The sequence below is a fragment of the Nyctereutes procyonoides genome, unplaced genomic scaffold, assembly GCF_905146905.1.
Source record: "Nyctereutes procyonoides isolate TBG_1078 unplaced genomic scaffold, NYPRO_anot_genome, whole genome shotgun sequence".
Classification (NCBI taxonomy): domain Eukaryota; kingdom Metazoa; phylum Chordata; class Mammalia; order Carnivora; family Canidae; genus Nyctereutes; species Nyctereutes procyonoides.
This window is the reverse complement of record NW_026575051.1, coordinates 11,481,752-11,498,614: the sequence shown is the minus strand read 5'-3', so window position 1 is coordinate 11,498,614 and position 16,863 is coordinate 11,481,752. Positions and strand designations below refer to the sequence as shown.

Below are 16,863 nucleotides of genomic sequence, written 5' to 3'. Positions count from 1 at the left end.
GATGTGCTAATGTTCAATAAGATCTCTTCAATGTATATGAATCTGCTCATTGAGCTGGTCTTCCACATAAAAATGATACACTATTTGAGCTCTGGTAATAGGCTAAATAAGCATTGCTTATTGAAACAGGTGACTAAGCACATGTCATCATGTTTTGATGAGATGAACAGTAAAATTCCAAGACCACTCACCACTGATGAGTAAGTAACTTCTAACAGAATAAAAACCTGGCTTATTGGGGACACCTGGGTGGCTCAGAGGTTTGGCGCCTTTGGCCAAGGGCCTGATCCTGGAGTCCTGGGATCGAGCTCCCTGCATGGAGCCTGCTTCTCTCTCTGCCTGTGTCTCTGCCTCTCTCTCTCTCTCTGTCTCTCATGAATAAATAAATAAAATCTTAAAAAAAAAAAACCTGGTTTATTGGATGTCTTGTTTTGTTTTATTTTGTTTTGTGTTTAAGTAGGCTCCATGCCCAGCGTGGAGCCCAACACCAAGGGCTTGAACTCATGACCCTAATCAAGATCTGAGCTGAGACCAAGAGTCAGATGCTTAACCAACTAAGCCACCCAGGCACCCCTAGAAGGTCTTTTTTGTTTTGTTCTTTTTGAACAGAGAAACTTTTATATTTTTTTGGGGGGTGGTGGTGATAGGAGATACAGGAGATGTTGCCAACCCTGGAACTGGTGATGGGGTAGGCCTGCTTCTCTCCTCCTCGATGTGCAACAACATCTCCTTATAAAGAATCATAATCATTTTCATGGAAGTTTAAGTTCTGCTGGCCAGTACAATCTTAGTAAATGGAGAATACAATTTAAAAAAGTGAATAAATTTGGATTTTTCTTCAAGAAACTGTAAACAGGAGCTAGTCCTTGGGAGATGCATGGCTGGCCCAGTCAGCAGAGCATGTGACTCTTGATCTCGGGGTTGTAAGCTTGAGCCCCACTTTGGGTGTAGAGATTACTTAAGAAAAGAAAAAAAAAAATCCAGCCCTTGAGAGCAGCAAAAGGATCAAGCTGGCTTTCAGCTCTATGCAACTGTAAACTCTGAAAAGGGAGAAAGATTTGAAAGCTATCTGAAATTTTTTTTTAAATATTTATTTATTCATGAGAGACACACAGAGAGAGGCAGAGACAGGCAGAGGGAGCCCAATGTAGGCCTTGATCCTGGGACTCTGGAATCATGCCCTGCGCCAAAGGCAGATGCTGAACCGCTGAGCCACCCAGGCATCCTGAAAGCTATCTGACTTCTAACTGCATTCCCCACATTGAACTTTGAAGACTGTAGCTGTCTGCCTTCTAGAATACAGCCAATGTAAGGGGAGGATGGTGCCCACGGGGCCAGGGCTGCATGGTGCTATGGCGTTAGGGCTCTGCCCCAGGACACTGAGGCCGTTCCACCTGGGCTCATAACCTGCATGGGCCACTTATGGGATGTGTGGCCTTGGGCAAGTTACTTAACCCTTCTGTGCTTCATGAATTCAACAGCTACATATTAAGTAGCTATTCTGTGCCAGGTACTATACTGAGTGCTGGGGATAGAACAGTGAACAAAATACATACAAGTTCCTGTTCTCTTTGTGGTGGGATATGCATGTCAGGGGTGGGCGGTGGTAAAAATGTTTCAGGAGCTGGCGCCTTGCCTTGAGAGTTGTTTGTAAAAAACCATTGAGCTGTACACTTCTGTACACTTTCCTATGTGTCTATTTTACATCAGTTTTTAGAAATTCCTGGGCTTGAGATCATAGCTATGGTAAATCATTATGTAAAGCCTGCAGAGTGTGCATGTCACATAGTAAGCACTCAGAAATTAGTGGCTGCTAATATCGCATTGAAACTCATTACTAGAGCAAACCAGGCCATAAGGGGGTGTTCAAGAGGGATTCAGCGGGCTTTGCTGCAGGGCCTAGTACACAGAGCCCTCTTCTAAACCAGTCAGGTGTGGACCATGCATCTATCATGAAAAACATGCTTTCAGATAAAATAAGAAGAGGCATTGTGGGGGCTCCTGGGTGGCTCAGTCATTTAAGATCTGCCTTCCGCTCAGGTCATGATCCCAGGGTTCTGGGATTGAGCCCTGCATTGGGCTTCCTGCTCAGTAGGGAGTCTGCTTCTCCTGCTGCCATTCCCTCAGCTCATGCTCTCGCTCTCAAATAAACAAATAAAATCTTAAAAAAAAAAAAAGAGGTATTTTACTCTCATTTGTGAATTGAAGTGCTGTAGGCTTCTGTGAACATGTGGATGGTTGTATGCAGCACAAATGTTCCATATCTAAGGGACTGTCATTCATATTGCAAATCACACAGCTTTGTAAATTTATTATTTCCTGGTGGCCGAGTGTCTTACTGTAACAAAACTTATGTTAAAACAACTTTATGACAGATGGAAGTCAAAGGTGTGAAGAGCACCATCTTCCAACTTATAAAAAGTTGCTGTGTGGGAATAGCATCGAGGAAGTGGGAAATAGAGGAAACTGCTTTCTAGAAATTGCCCTTTAAAATGAACACAGAGGAGCACCTGGATGGCTCAGGTGTTTAGGCTTTCTATTCAGGTCATGATCTCAGGGCTATGGGATCAAACCCTGTGGTGGGCTCCATGCTGGGTATGGAGTCTGCTTAAGATTCTCCCTCTCTAAAACTAAAATAATAAAAAACAAATAAAACAAATAGAGTCTCTATGCAACTACCCCTGAGATTTGAGCCCCCACCCCTGAAACTTCACTTCTAAGGTCTGTGGTTCTTTCCATCACTGAACTGAAAAACAAAAACAAAAACAAAAACAAAACACAACAGCTTTCTGGTTAGTCCATCAGCCTTTGGGGTTCTGGATGATTGAGCTGTCTGGCAGACAGATCCTCTCTGGAGTTCTGACTAGTTGTTTCTGAGGACAAGACCCTGACGTTGACTTCACTGAGGTCCTGCCCCCTCTTCACACAACACCATTTTTCCTGCTGTAGTGGGTTCCAGTTGGCCTCATCTGAAGAACCATGGGATTTGTTAAACATGCAGACTCAAAGGTCCCTAAACCAGCAGATCTGAGATGAGCCCAGACATCTGTACGTTTAACAAACATTCCCTATGACACTCATATTCAGGTGAGTTTAAGAAACTCTGTTCTAACAGGATTTCTAATAAAGGGACTAAAATCTGGTTAACTGGAGCTCAGCCAGTCCCCTCACCTTATGGAGAGAAGGGGTGTGGGAAAGTGGGAAGTAATATTCAAGCTCAGAAAGGTCTAGATGTGTGGAGAGAGGTGGAGAGAGGAAAAGAAAAACCTGGGAAGCTGGATCTCGCCTCTGGCTCTTCTAGGCTGGGCCAGGGGAGAGGCTACCTGCTGGGGTAGGTGGGTAGAGAGCTAGTGTGTGCAACATGCCTGGCCCTTGTGGGGGGCAGGGGGAGAAAGAAGGTGCTATTCACACAGCAGCCACAGGTCAAAGAGCAAAGCAGTCACAGTGCTGTCTGCCCTCTGGTCTCAGATTGGGCCTGGATTGGGCCACTGGGCCCACGCCCCAGTAAGGGGACAGGTCTTTGTCCCATTCCACTGTAGGGACCAATGAAGCTCTGGGGACAGATGTAAGTCAGGCACTCAAGTGCTGAGGGTTAGTGACACAATACGGGAATCAGAGATTATCCGTGAAATCCTAGACAGTCCAGAGGGCTGCAAATGGTTCCCCAGTCCCCATACAGAGTCCAGGGAGGGACCAGAGTCTTGATTGGAATCTCACTGCCCACAGGCTCTTCAACAGGGGGCAGTACCAATCCTAGATGGGTGGGCACAGGGCAGCTAAATCAAAAAAGTATTCTCCAAGGAACTTTCAGAAGCTTCCAGACTCCTCTACCCTCTCTGGCCTTCGCTGTCCCATTTTTCAGGGTAGAAGATGGCCTAAGCCCAGGTTACAAAGGGGCCCCTCGCCCCCAGTTCAGACCCTGGAGCATTTCATTGGAGCAGGAGTCTGGGGTGCTCCAGAGTGCACCCCTTCCTGCTGACCAGGCCAGAAGCATGAACAGGTAGGTCTGTGTGGGTGTTCACAGGGGGCCTGACAGGGGCCCAGTGCTGGCAGGACCTTCCACCTTGGTCTCTTTCTAAGAAGCCATAGCTGCTTCCTCCTTTACTTTGAGAAGAGGTTTGCTGGTAGGGGTGGAGTTATGGCAAAGAAACCAAACCAGTTCAGGGATACCTGGGTGGCTCAGTAGTTGAGCATCTGCCTTTGGCTCAGGGTGTGATCCCTAAGTCCTGGGACCGAGTCTCGCACTCACTGGGCTCCTGCATGGAGCCTGCTTCTCCCTCTGCCTGTGTCTCTGCCTCTCTCTCTGTGTCTCTCATGAATTAAATAAAATCTTAAAAAAAAAAAAAAAAAAAAAAAGAAACCAAACCAGTTCAATGCAGGTCACACCACCAGTGCCAGGTGTTGGGGGAAGCAGCTGGCAGCTCTGGGGCACTGGAAATACCATGGGCCCAGAGTCAGAGTACCAGTCGTACACTTACTAACAGCAGGACTTTGGGCTGTACTTAATTTGAACCTGTTTTGTCTTCTGCAAAATGAGGCTAACGGCACCCATCCCAAGGGAGCTGTGAGGGTTCAAAGCTAAAGCACTGTGAGTGTCATCATTGACACACACATTGAAGCACAGTTGTCATCATCGCTGCTACTAAGCGCCCTGACCCCTGCCCTGAGGACAGAATGGGGAGGTGCCCGGGCCTCCCACAACCTCTCCCTAGAGGCCAGCCTACCTGTTCCTCCTCTGCTCTCAGAGAACATGGTGTAACCAGCTGTTGGGGGGCTGGGGTGTCCTCCCCTCCAGGCACAATTAGAAAGAGCAGAGCTGGGCAGCGGTTTAGCGCTGCCTTCAGCCCAGGGCATGATCTGGAGACCTGGGATTGAGTCCCACATCAGGGTCCCTGCATGGAGCCTGCTTCTCCCTCTGCCTATGTCTCTGCCTCTCTCTGTCTCTCTCATGAATAAATTAAATCTTAAAAAAAAAAAAAAAGAAAGAAAGAAAGCAGAGCTTGGTAAGTTGTGGTCATTGGGGAGCAAGGTTCAAGACCAACAAGTAGGTCGGATTGAGATGGAGAGGGGCGGGGTCTGATGGGGTCAGCAGTAAACAGTTTACACAAGACATGGGAAGGCCTTAGGGGAGAGAGGAAAGAATGGAGGGCAGCCAGGTGCCCAGGGCACAGGTGAGGCCCCTCCTGGCCTGGGGAGCTCAGGGAGTCCAAGGGCAGCTTAGGGCCAGGGCCAAAGCCCTGTGGTGGGCCTCACCCCAAAACCACCTGGGCCCTCCCTGTTCCCCAGAGCTGGTCGGCCAGCCTCAGTAATGGGAGGATGGGAACTGCCTCTCTGTCCCTGGCTCCCAAGGCTGGAAGGTGAGGGCAGGAAGAGCAAATGGGCTGCGGGCTCCTCTGAGGAGCTGGAGGGAACTCAAAAATCTGAACAAAAAAGGCCAAAACGTTTTTACTCTGTGAGCCCCAGTGGGGGGTGCGGGGGGCCAGGCAGAGTGCAAGGTGTCCACAGGAGCGGGTGAGCAGGGTTGGAGTGGCCCGCAGTCTTGCTTCCCTGCTGGGGAGGAGTGAGGGGAGGTGAAGGCCAGGGCGCCCTGCCCCGCCTGGGTCCACACTGGAGTCCTGGGCAGGCGTGCAATCACGCAGCCTGGCAGAGGGAGGCAGCAAGTTCTTCCCTGGGCCTGTGTCCTTCTTGGTAGCAGGCCGCCAGGGAGGGAGGACCTGGAGCAGGACAGTTGTCCTGCCTGCCAGGGCTGCAGCCTGGCTTCTTCTGGCCTCCAGCTCAGGGGTCTCGGTACGCAGGGCTCTGGGTTGGGCTCAAAGCTCATCCGGGGGGCTGTGTGTGAGAGGGGATGCCTTCTGGATGCCCTCATCCTCATCAGGGCTGGGGTCTTCCTCGAGGCCACCTAGCTCCTTCCTCTGTTTGCTGCCGCTGCCCGATGCCTTAACCCGGCTGCTCTTCTTTTTAGACTTCTTGCCTCCCAGGGCGGCTGTGTCCCCCTTCTTGCCAGACCACTGCTCTGCCAGGCAACCTGGGGTGAGGAGAAACACGGCTGGCTGGGTGAGGAGTACAGACTGGGGGCCCCAGAGGCAGCACGTGGACCTGGAGACCGGTGTCAAATCCCTGCGCCCTGCCCCGGGCCCCTCTGGGGGCGTCTCAGGTACCTGCATGTTATTCCGCACCTGGTTCCAGTACCCCTTACTCCACTCCCTCCCATCACAAGCTCCCCAGGGGTAGAGATGCTAGGAGGCCTTCTAGATCTCATTTCCTTTCTGTCCTCTCCCTACCCACCTCCCCTGAAGGGGAGCAGGTGGTAAAATGGAGGGTCCCCCCACCCCCGCCCTCTCCCTCCCTCAGACTCACTGGTGTCCTTGCCCTTCAGCACGTGATTGGCACAGAGGAACTGAGTCAAGTCTTCCTCTTGGTGGTTCCTGTACCAGTCCTCGATCACCTCCTCAAACTCTTCCACCAGCACGTCGCACTATGAATCACAACACGTCGCATTGGCAAAGCCCAGCTCTGACTTGCTCCCGGAGGGAGCTCAGCTGAGTCTCACAGCCCACTGCAGGACAGGCAGGTGGCTGTGATTCCCCTGAGGAAACTGAAGCCAGAGAGGTAAGACGACCTGACCAAAGCCCCCCATCCCCCCAGCTCTTGGTGGCCTCCCTCAGCCACAGACCCGGTCCCCGCCCAGCACGGTGAGGCAGGGTAACCTCTGAGGGCCGAGGGGCCCATACCTGCTTCTTGAGGTCAGCCACCTCCGCAGAGGTCTCATTCCATAGCTCGTAGGGGATATCCATCACCACCTTAACCCCTTTGTGGACCAGGTTGTGCAGGGTCTCAAAGGTCTCTGACATGCCCTGGAAGAGGCAACCAGGCATGAGAGGCAGAGAGCCTTCTCCATCTCCCACCCTCCTCTCCAGGTGGTGCTGAAGGCCCAAAGACCCACCTCTGAGAATCCAGGATCCTCCAAGTCTTCTCAAGCTTGACCTCACCTTCCTCTTCCCTCTTTCGGGCCTGCCTCCCACACCACACCCCCTACACACCTATATACACACCTACACCCACCCACCCACCCCGACACCCCCTACTTGCCTTCCCATACCTCAACCTTTCAAAAAGGGTTGCTGTTTCCCTCAGGCCCTTTGCATGCATACTCCTTTTCCAGGAATTAAGTGTGATTTGGCTCTTTCCCCTCGGTGTGGCTAGGAACACTCACTTTCCCATGTCTAGACCCACTCCCTGCTCCGGTTTCTTCCTAGGGCTTGTGTCTCTCCTGGGTCAGAAGGGACACAGGGGAGGCAGGGAGGACTCTTGGTTCTGTAAAAATATTTCTGCCACTACCTAGGTCTTCTCCCCGGAGACTACACCTACACACAGTCTATTTCCTCTATCTTTCCAGAGGTGATGCTGCAAATAAAAGCAAATATACATACAAATACATCCTCCTCTCCTCTCCCCCACTTCTTAACACAAGCAGTATATATCAGACACACTGTTCTGTCCCTTGCCTTTTTTACTGAATAACGGACCTGAAGACAATCTTAATTCATTTAAAAGAATTTTAAAAAATATTTTATTTATTTATTCATGAGAGACAGAGAGAAGCAGAGACACAGGCAGAGGGAGAAGCAGGCTCCATGGAGGGAGCCTGATGTGGGACTTAATCCCAGGACCCCGGGATCACGCCCTGAGCTGAAGGCAGATGCTCAACCACTGAGCCACCCAGGCATCCCAACAATCTTAATTCAATCCATAAAGAGCTACCTCATTCTTTGTTTTGTCCACTGAATGGCCATACAAATTTATTTAACCACTGGTGAATTTGGTTAGGTTGTTTCTAATTTTATTGCTATGGAAAATAGTTTTTAAAAATTTTTTTAACATTTTTATGTTAAAGCAAAACATGGGTTTATTACTGAGTAGACTACAAAATTCATATAAATTTTATTTTATCTATCTATTTATTTATTTATTTTTAACGATTTTATTTATTTATTCACGAGAGAGAGAGACAGAGGCTGAGACACAGGCAGAGGGAGAAGCAGGCTCTGTGCAGGGAGCCTGATGTGAGACTTGATCCCGGGACTCCAGGATCACATCCTGAGCCAAAGGCAGGTGCTAAACCACTGAGCCACCCAAGGATCCCCTTATCTTATTTTTTAAGTAGGCTCCACGCCTAGTGTGGAGCCCAATGCAGGGCTTGAGTTCACAATCCTGAGATCAAGACCTGACCTAAGATCAAGAGTCAGATGCCCAGGGCAACTGAGTGTCTGACTCTTGGTTTTGGCTTGGGTCTGATCTCAGGGTTGTGAGACTGAGCTCTGCATGGGTCCCACATCATGTTCCACACTTGGCACCGAGTCTGCTTGAGACTCTCTCTTTGCAGCCACTTAACCAGCTGAGCCACCCAGGCACCCCTAAATTTTCAAGATTAAGACTAAGACTTCTGCTGCTTAAGACTATTCCCTCTGGGTTTCCTAGGGATTTCTGACTAATCAACTTTCCTAGAAGGGTACTTGGGTGGAGAAATATGGAAGGAAGTCTCTTACCACGTGCCAGGCACTAAAGATGATGAAACAAAGCACTATGGGCCTTGAGGTAAGAAGCTCATTCTTCAGGGACAGAGGCATTCATGCACATGATAAGTGCATTAGATGTCACACAGCCACCCAGAGAGAGGTCCAGGTGGGTCCCTGTGGGCCCAGAGGCACTAGGTGACCACCCCAACCCCCACTGCCTGTGTCTTCTGACATCTCCTCTAAACCCCACAGCTATGTACCCCCTGAGCTATTCCTGAGCAAGTATTCAGGCCTCCATAGGCACTGCCACCCTGCAGCATTTCAGGCTGAGGCTGAGGGAAAGCCCCATGGCCCAGGTCAAGAATGTGCCTACTGCCACTGAAAAGTCGGGGCATTCGGGAGGGAGAAATGCAAACAGTAATTGATGATGAAGAATGGGGAGAGCCCAAGGAGGGAAGCTCCCCAAGCATGACCTTTAAAAATCCCACCCGCACCAGCAGACCACTTAGATACACGTAGGCCTCACTCCAGTGGGGACAAAGAATGAGCACAAATCCAACCTTGGCAAACCGGTTGCTGCCGGTCCTCTCCTTGTGCAGGCTATAGTCCAGGAGCCTCTTGCATATGGTCTCTGTGACTTCGATTAACCGTAAGTCCCTGCAGAGACAGCAGTGCGAGAGGGGCTGAGCTCCTCTCCGAGGCCCAGTGGGTTAGCGGTCCGTCCCTCCAGCCCTGCTACCCCAGCACTTGCACATCTCACCAAAGGGAAGTCAGAGCTGGAAGGAAGATAGGTCATCTAGTCTGAGGGCTCTAGGATGCTGGAACACAGACCAGAGAGACAAAATTTTAACAGCTCTATGGGAAGGCATTTTTTTTTTTTTATAAAGCTAAGTGATTCAGTATTTAGATTTTTTTTTCTTTTTTTAAAGATTTTATTTATTCATGAGAGACACACAGAGAGAGAGGGAGAGACAGAGCCAGAGGGAGCCCAATGTGGGACTGAACCCGGGACTCCAGGATCACACCCTGAGTCAAAGGCAGATGCTCAACCTCTGAGCCACCCAGGCGTCCTTAGATGTTTTTCTATAGCAAAATGTATTAGATTTCTTTTTCTTTCTTTTTTTTTTTTTTATGATAGTCACACACAGAGAGAGAGAGAGAGAGGCAGAGATATAGGCAGAGGGAGAAGCAGGCTCCATGCACCGGGAGCCTGACGTGGGACTTGATCCCGGGGCTCCAGGATCGCGCCCTGGGCCAAAGGCAGGCGCTAAACCGCTGCGCCACCCAGGGATCCCCAAATGTATTAGATTTCGATGTCAAAATATTTCATTTTGAAAGGATGATCAAGGCTGAGGAAGGGTTTTTTTGTTTTTGTTTTTTTGGCTTGTTTTTAATATTTATTCCTGGTAAAATTAAAAGCTGGTAATCCTATATTACCAATTAAAAAAAATTTTTTTGCATTGTCCCATGAAATCCAAAAGTCTGGGATGAGGTAAAGTCCAATACTCTTGCTTTTGACAGATGAGAAGTCTGAGGTTCAGCAGAATGAAGGGATTTATGAAGACCACACAATCAGTTGGGGCAAAACCAGTGGGCAAACCTAAGTGTTGGCTAGAGTTGCCTCCCTTTGGTGGGTTTGCCTAGCCGGAAGGGAGAGAGAACTTCAAGCCACCAAAGCTTCTAGGAACAAAGCAGGCCAGGCCAGTGGGTACCCCCTTCACTTACGACTTGGTGTATTTGACTCCAGAAGCCTTCCGATCCAGGATGCCATAGCCTGTGTCAATCACCTCCTTTGTCTTGCTGGTTTCCTCAAAAGCTGACTTCAGTTCCACGGCGACATATTTACACACTGGTGGGGGAGACACAGCACAGCCTACTGGGTGCATGTGAGTCTGATGGAAGCCTGGTCCCAGCTAAGCGCAGCAGGGTAGATGACTCTCCCACTCAGGGCAGGGCGGGCCGGGAGTTCCCCCACAGGCCACCACATGGACATTGCTGGGTGAAACCTAGCTCCAATATTCACTGCCCTATGTCCAGTCCTGGTCCCTACCCTGCTGACTCCAGTTCCCCCAGCTCTTTCCCGACCCCTGCCATCATAATCATTCCCCCCATAATCATTTTACTTTTAATTTTTTTAAAGATTTTATTTATTTATTCATGAGAGACACACACAGAGAGAGAGACAGAGAGGCAGAGACACAGGCAGAGGGAGAAGCAGGCTCCATGCAGGGAGCCCGACGTGGGACTCGATCCCGGGTCTCCAGGATCACGCGCTGGGCTGAAGGCGGTGCTAAACCGCTGAGCTGCCCGGGCTGCCCTCATTTTACTTCTAAATTTTCAAACATATAGAAATGCTGAATGAGTACAATGAATGACTATATATCTTCCACTCATTTCGACAGTTTGTTAATGACCTGCCACAATCTCTCCAATACATATTATAAACTACTATGATGGCACAGTAACGGATCTCAATGTGTACGTTGTCTTCGCTAAACCATTCTGAAAGTCATTCACAGACATCGTGATCTTTCCACCCCTCCAAAAGTCCTCATGGAGACAAGGACTTTCTTCTACTCAACCATAAAATCATACGGATACTCGGAAAATGACCAATTCCAATATCACCACATTCAGATTTCCCCAGCTGTTCCCAGATGTCTTGTCCGCTGGTTTTATTACGTGGTTTCTTTCTTTTTTTTTTTTTTTTTTAAGATTTTATTTATTTATTTATTCATAAGAGACACAGAGAGAGAGGCAGAGACACAGGCAGAGGGAGAAGCAGGCTCCATGCAGGGAGACCGATGTGGGCCTCGATCCCGGGTCTCCAGGATCACGCCCCAGGCTGAAGGGGGCACTAAACCGCTGAGCCACCCAGGCTGCCCGACGTGGTTTCATACACTGTTCCGACACCAGCTCTCTGTTTCCACCCAGGTAATTTGCTCCATGCCCTCACGAGGCCTTGTTGCTACCGGTTCTGTTTCCTCTTACTCTTCCTCAGTTATTAAGCAATTCTGATGAGCCAGGCACGGTCTGAGAATTCACAGCTGAAGACACACTCCTCCGTTCTACATATAGTCCAGTGGAGTAGACACAAGTGTAAATGAGTAATTGCCACTGCACAGGGAGTGCTGCCATTAAAAGTGTGATCTGTCTGAGGCCTTGGGAGCGCACTTAATGCCCTCTATGGGCTTTTCTGCCCCTTCTCCCAACCTCACTTTATTTATTTTTTTAAAGGTTTTATTTATTTATTCATGAGAGAGAGAGAGGCAAGCAGAGACACAGGCAGAGGGAGAAGCAAGCTCCATGCAGGGAGACCGACGCGGAACTTGATCTCGGGTCTCCAGGATCACGCCCTGGGCCGAAGGCGGCACTAAACCACTGAGCCACCCGGGCTGCCCCTAACCTCACTTTATTATTATTTTAGATTTATTTATTGAGAGAGAGCAAGAGAACAGGGGAGGGAGAATATCAGCAGATTCCCTGCTCAGTGCAGAGCCTGACTAGGGGCTTGATTTCATGACCCATGAGATTGTGACCTAAGCTGACACCAAGAGTGGGCCACTTAACTGACTGAGCCACCCAGGTCTACGACCTCACTTTAAAAGCCTCCTCCTCCTGGAAAAAGCTCTTCCAGACCCATCCCACTTGCTCTGATTGCATCTGGATCTCTACAGGATCCAGGCTCTCACTAAGGGCCTTCAGTCACTTTGTGTCCCCCTAACTATAAAGGTACCCAAAGTGAGTGTCATGAATTGGATTTTTTCTTTATTTCTCTAATATTATGACTCTGTCAGTGTTGGATATTTAATATTGTTGAGAGACTAATGGAGCAGCTTCTGATGCCTCTAAATGAATACGATCTGTAGGCTAAATGGCATCAGTATTGTTATAACACTGACAGCAGAGTTTGGTAGAGGAGTAATTCATCATAAAAAAAAGAAAATCCCTGAAGGCTTTGCTTGGTATAATTTTATAACATACACATTAATAGATGTGCTTGTAGAATTTGGAACACATGAAAATTCCAAAATATAAGCTGTGATCTCAGAGTCTGCAATGAATTGAGGTGGCTCACCTGCTTGGTTCTCTATCCAGGAATACTTGTCCCCCTCCCACCTCTGTTCTGCACCCTGAGTGAGCTCATCATTTTTCTGGCTCTTTTGCCCCCTTCACCCACACGCTTAAGGTTTAGGATTCCAGGTCCTGGGGAGCTGGAGCCTCCTTTCTCTCTTGTGCCCATCAACCACAACTCTGCTTCCCAACTCTTCCAAACCTTACCTCTTCAAGACCCCCTCTGAGGATCCCATCCAGAACCAGACTGTGAGAAGATTCATGGCACAGACCCCCGACTCTCATGGACACCCACCTACTCTTTTTCTGGGTAGGTTCTCTGTCCTCTGTGCCAAGGCCTATTCCACTCAGGCTACTGAGCCAAGAGGCAGGCTTTGTGGGCGAGACACAGTCAGCATTTAATAACAAAGGTGCAACAATGATAAATAAAAACAAATACACTATTAAGAGGAGCCTAAGACTTTGCCAAGCCAGCCTGTAACTGAAAATCCCTTTTGAATTAATCTTTATCAATTATCTACAAAATGAGGCTGGACTATGCTAGCTCTATGCTTCTGGATCTGTGACTGCCTCCTAAGGGAAAAAAATATGAGCTTCTTAGGCTATGAGAATAGCCCCTTCTTAGGGGCTAAGAAAACAAGGGGAGGAAGTGAAACCCTCAAACCACACCATATAGGTTAGGACTCCAGCAAGAGTGAAAGGGGAGCATCACAACTCCCCGCCTGCCTCTTCGTGGGAGTTAGGGACAAGGTACAGACTAGAACCGACACTGGGAGCCCTCCCAGTGAAATAGGCTCATCTCTGAAGCATCTCATCTTTCATCTCTCAAATGAAAGGATTATGTGTCTCAATCCACCCCACCCCCACTTCCCAGTGCTTAGGGAACATCTGGCCTGCTGTACACTTTGAATCGGGATGAAATGGACTTCTAGCCAACTTTCGGAGAGGTTTGGGGTTATGGAGGTGACAAATAAGGAGTGACTGGGAAGGTCTGGAGAGGGAAAAAAAAAGAAACTGGAGGGCAGGGAGAAATGGCAGACACTTCATAGTCCTGGATCACTGGCTTAGGCGCTGGCGCTCGCTCTCTCTCTCTGAAGTTCTACGCTTCCATCTCTCTATCTTTGGGATTCACTTTCTCCTTGTTCCTAAAATCCTCCTGTCTCACCAAATGCCCCCAGGTTAGATCTACTGGCGTCTCCTAGTGGCCCTCTCTTCTTCTCCCCTTAGGCCTCAGACCCTTCTCCTTCCTCCACATACACCCACAGCCCATTTATTCGTCTTTATTCCAAAAATACTCACTGGGTGCCCACCAGGCACTGCGTGAATAAATACCTGAGACAAAGTCCCTGCCCTCGAGAAGCTCACGGCTACTGGGGAAGTCTATCAATGATACAGATTAGCTTGTGGTGAGAGCAAAAACGGGAGAGTCTCAGGCTCTTCTTCCTCCTCTAAGAACAGTCATACGGACCTTTTCAGTTCCTCAAACTTGTCCTTTCTTAGCCCGTTGGGCCTCTGCATCTGTGGTTTCCCGAGAGACCCTCTCTTTTCACTTCTCTTCGCCCAGCTAACTCCTAATTACCGTTTGGGCTTCCTATACGAATTCCTGACTTCCCTCCACCTCTAGGCTTTCCCCCATCTCAAGGCCAGATCAGATGCTCCTCACCCGGCCCGCAAAGCCCGTTACCTACTCTAACATGGCATCTACCACCCTGCATTAGAACTGCTTCTTTTGTGCCGATTTGAGAGCTCCAGGTGCACCGAGACCTGCCCTCCGGCCCGCCCCCGGTCCCCAGCGTCCAGCACAGTGCCAGGCATGCAGCGGCTTCAACGAGCGAAGAGGCTCCCGCTCAGGAGCCGAGGACCCTCCATGCCCCCGCCCCTCGACCCTCCCCCGCTCGCCCCGCCCCTCCGGCAGGATACTCCCCGCGGGCCCCGCCCCCTCACCTTCGCATTTGCTGGGGAGTCGAACCCAGTCGGTCTCCTCCGCTTGCGCCTGGCTCGGGCCCAGCTCCGGGGCCGGCAGCAGCTGCAGCAGCAACAGTAACAGGGAGAGAAGCAGAAGACAACGGGGCCCGGGCCGGGGTGCGGGCTCAGCCAACGGCTCCATGGCCCAGCCGGACCCGACCCCAGCGGACCCGGCGGCGCTTCCAACGGCAGCGCGCGCTGTGCAGCTTCGCGGAGCCGCTTCCGGGACTGCGCACGTGCCTCGGCGTAACCAGGGCAACAGGGAGCCCCCCCCTCCCCCCCGCCCTCCGCTCCCGCCGTCGGCCACCTCGGCCCGCCCTCGGAGCCGACGGCCCGCGGACCACGCAGCCAATGGGCTTTCCGGGGCTTGTCCTCCAGCGAATAGGAGGGCGATCGCTTTTCAGCGTCGACCAATGAGAGAGCGGATGGTGTCCTCAGTGACCTATGGCAGCATCTTCCCCACCCCCTAGCGGAGGCTCTGGGAGGGTCTGGAGAACCAGGACACCGAGGCGGGAGCAGCCCGCTAGCCCTGAATGGGAGGAGGCCGGCTCGTGGCTCCTGGAAGAGGTGCAGAAGGCCGTCTTTCTCACCTTCTCCGCCTCTTGGCACGTCACTTCCCTCCTGGGGTCGTAAAGCAGTAAACCCTTAGTGTGCACCTGTTTTTAAATGTTGTTATTATTATCGTTGTTGTTATTGTTGTAATCGCTAATCACCATTTGGTGCTGTAGGTGAGACCTTGTCGACTCAAATAGTCCCCAGGCTTCAAACAACTTTCTTAGTGCCAAGTAATCCTAAATTGGTCCCCTGAGAACTAGAACAAATCACCTCCTCTCTAAGTCTCGTTTGGTTGATTTCTTTCTTTTTTTGGGTTGCTTTTCTGCGTAGTTGTCTGCAGATTACGCTTTTGTCCACAAGGCCCTTTTCCCCAGTGTCTTATGTGTCCTTCCTGGAGGTTGGATATTTATGCTATTTTATGGAAACTTCAAAGGACTGATGCTCAGCCTTTCGACTTGTTATTCCCTAATCTTAGCTTCTTGCTCAAAACAATTGCCCCAATGACAAGGCATTTGGGATATGCAGGGGCTGTGGTATGTAGAATTCTATAGTGCACAGGATCAGGACACCCTTCTGAGGTCCTCCATCTTCTTAGGCTTCATAAGACTTAGGGGAGACTTAGGGCCTGGCCAAAGCCCTTGATTTATCAAGACCCAGGAACCCTCCTGGGAAATACCTTTAAACAGCCACAATAGGGGCTGAGCCTGGGGCAGGGCAGGATTGGGGAATTGGAGCATGAGGAGGAAGGGCATTGAAGCTTAAAGGAAGCTCTGGGGATCCCTGGGTGGCGCAGCAGTTTGGCGCCTGCCTTTGGCCCAGGGCGCGATCCTGGAGACCCGGGATCGAATCCCACGTCGGGCTCCCGGTGCATGGAGCCTGCTTCTCCCTCTGCCTGTGTCTCTGCCCCTCTCTCTCTCTCTCTCTCTGTGTGTGTGTGACTATCATAAATAAATAAAAATTAAAAAAATAAATAAATAAAAATTAAAAAAAAAAAAAAAAAGGGAAGCTCTGCTTCCAGAAGGAAAAAAAAGGACCTCTGAAAGGACATTTACTGAGGTACAAATTAGTTTGGCAGGAGCCCTGGACTCAACATCTGGGCTGAGGGCTGGGAAGGAACAGTGGCTGGAGAAAATCTAAGGTTGTGGCTGGACATGCCCACACCCAACCCAGCCTATCCTTCCCTCAGTCTGTGTGTTGGGGAAGGAGCAGGCCCTGTGGGAATAGTGGACAGATTCATCCCCAGAATCTAAAGAGAAGCAGGAACATCTGACAGAAGGTGAGAGATGAGCAGTGAAGACTGGGGTTTTTCATGGAACAGCAACTGAGAGGCTCAGAGGTGGGGGCAGCCGGCTTTGACATGGACACCATGAGTGGGCAGAATGTTAGAGGATAGTTCCTAACACCACCTTGGGGGAATGAAGACTAAAGCAGCACCGCTGGTCCCACAGACTGTCCTATGCTGCCTGGACTCACATGAAAGCACCAGACTCCTGTAGTAATGACTGGAGAGGAACCCTTGGAAAGGCTGGATCTCCTGCCAGTGCTGGAGAAACAGACCAAACACTCCATTGTGGGGGCCTCACATACTATCAGTGCAAGAACCCTCTTTAGGAAACAAATCAAAAAAATCTTGTTAGTGCCTGGCTCTGCGTTCATGCTCAGTGAATATTTGTTAAGTGAATAATGACCCTTAATTGATTAATAAGGTGTAAGTTTGGAATTAACATCCAGGCTCTTGGCATTGTACATGATC

The 16,863-nt window shown here is 50.0% G+C and overlaps 1 protein-coding gene across 1 annotated transcript; it reads right to left on the bottom strand.

The window, feature by feature from the left end:
* Positions 1-5,421: 5,421 nt before the first annotated feature.
* Positions 5,422-14,795, bottom strand: CNPY3 (canopy FGF signaling regulator 3). Its single transcript, XM_055330469.1, has 6 exons — positions 14,535-14,795; positions 10,242-10,365; positions 9,077-9,173; positions 6,732-6,854; positions 6,358-6,475; positions 5,422-6,025 (listed from the first exon to the last, which is right to left on the bottom strand). The coding sequence occupies exons 1-6, from the start codon at positions 14,695-14,697 to the stop codon at positions 5,811-5,813; spliced, it is 840 nt and encodes a 279-aa protein (XP_055186444.1). The 5' UTR covers positions 14,698-14,795; the 3' UTR covers positions 5,422-5,810.
* Positions 14,796-16,863: the final 2,068 nt, after the last annotated feature.

Coding starts and splice junctions, on each gene's coding strand:
- CNPY3 (XM_055330469.1), bottom strand. CDS start 14,697: ATGGAGCCGTTGGCTGAGCCCGCACCCCGGCCCGGGCCCCGTTGTCTT. Junction 6,476..6,731: donor TGGCTGACCTCAAGAAGCAG/GTATGGGCCCCT, acceptor TGTGATTCATAG/TGCGACGTGCTGGTGGAAGA. Junction 6,026..6,357: donor GCTGAAGGGCAAGGACACCA/GTGAGTCTGAGG, acceptor TCCTCACCCCAG/GTTGCCTGGCAGAGCAGTGG.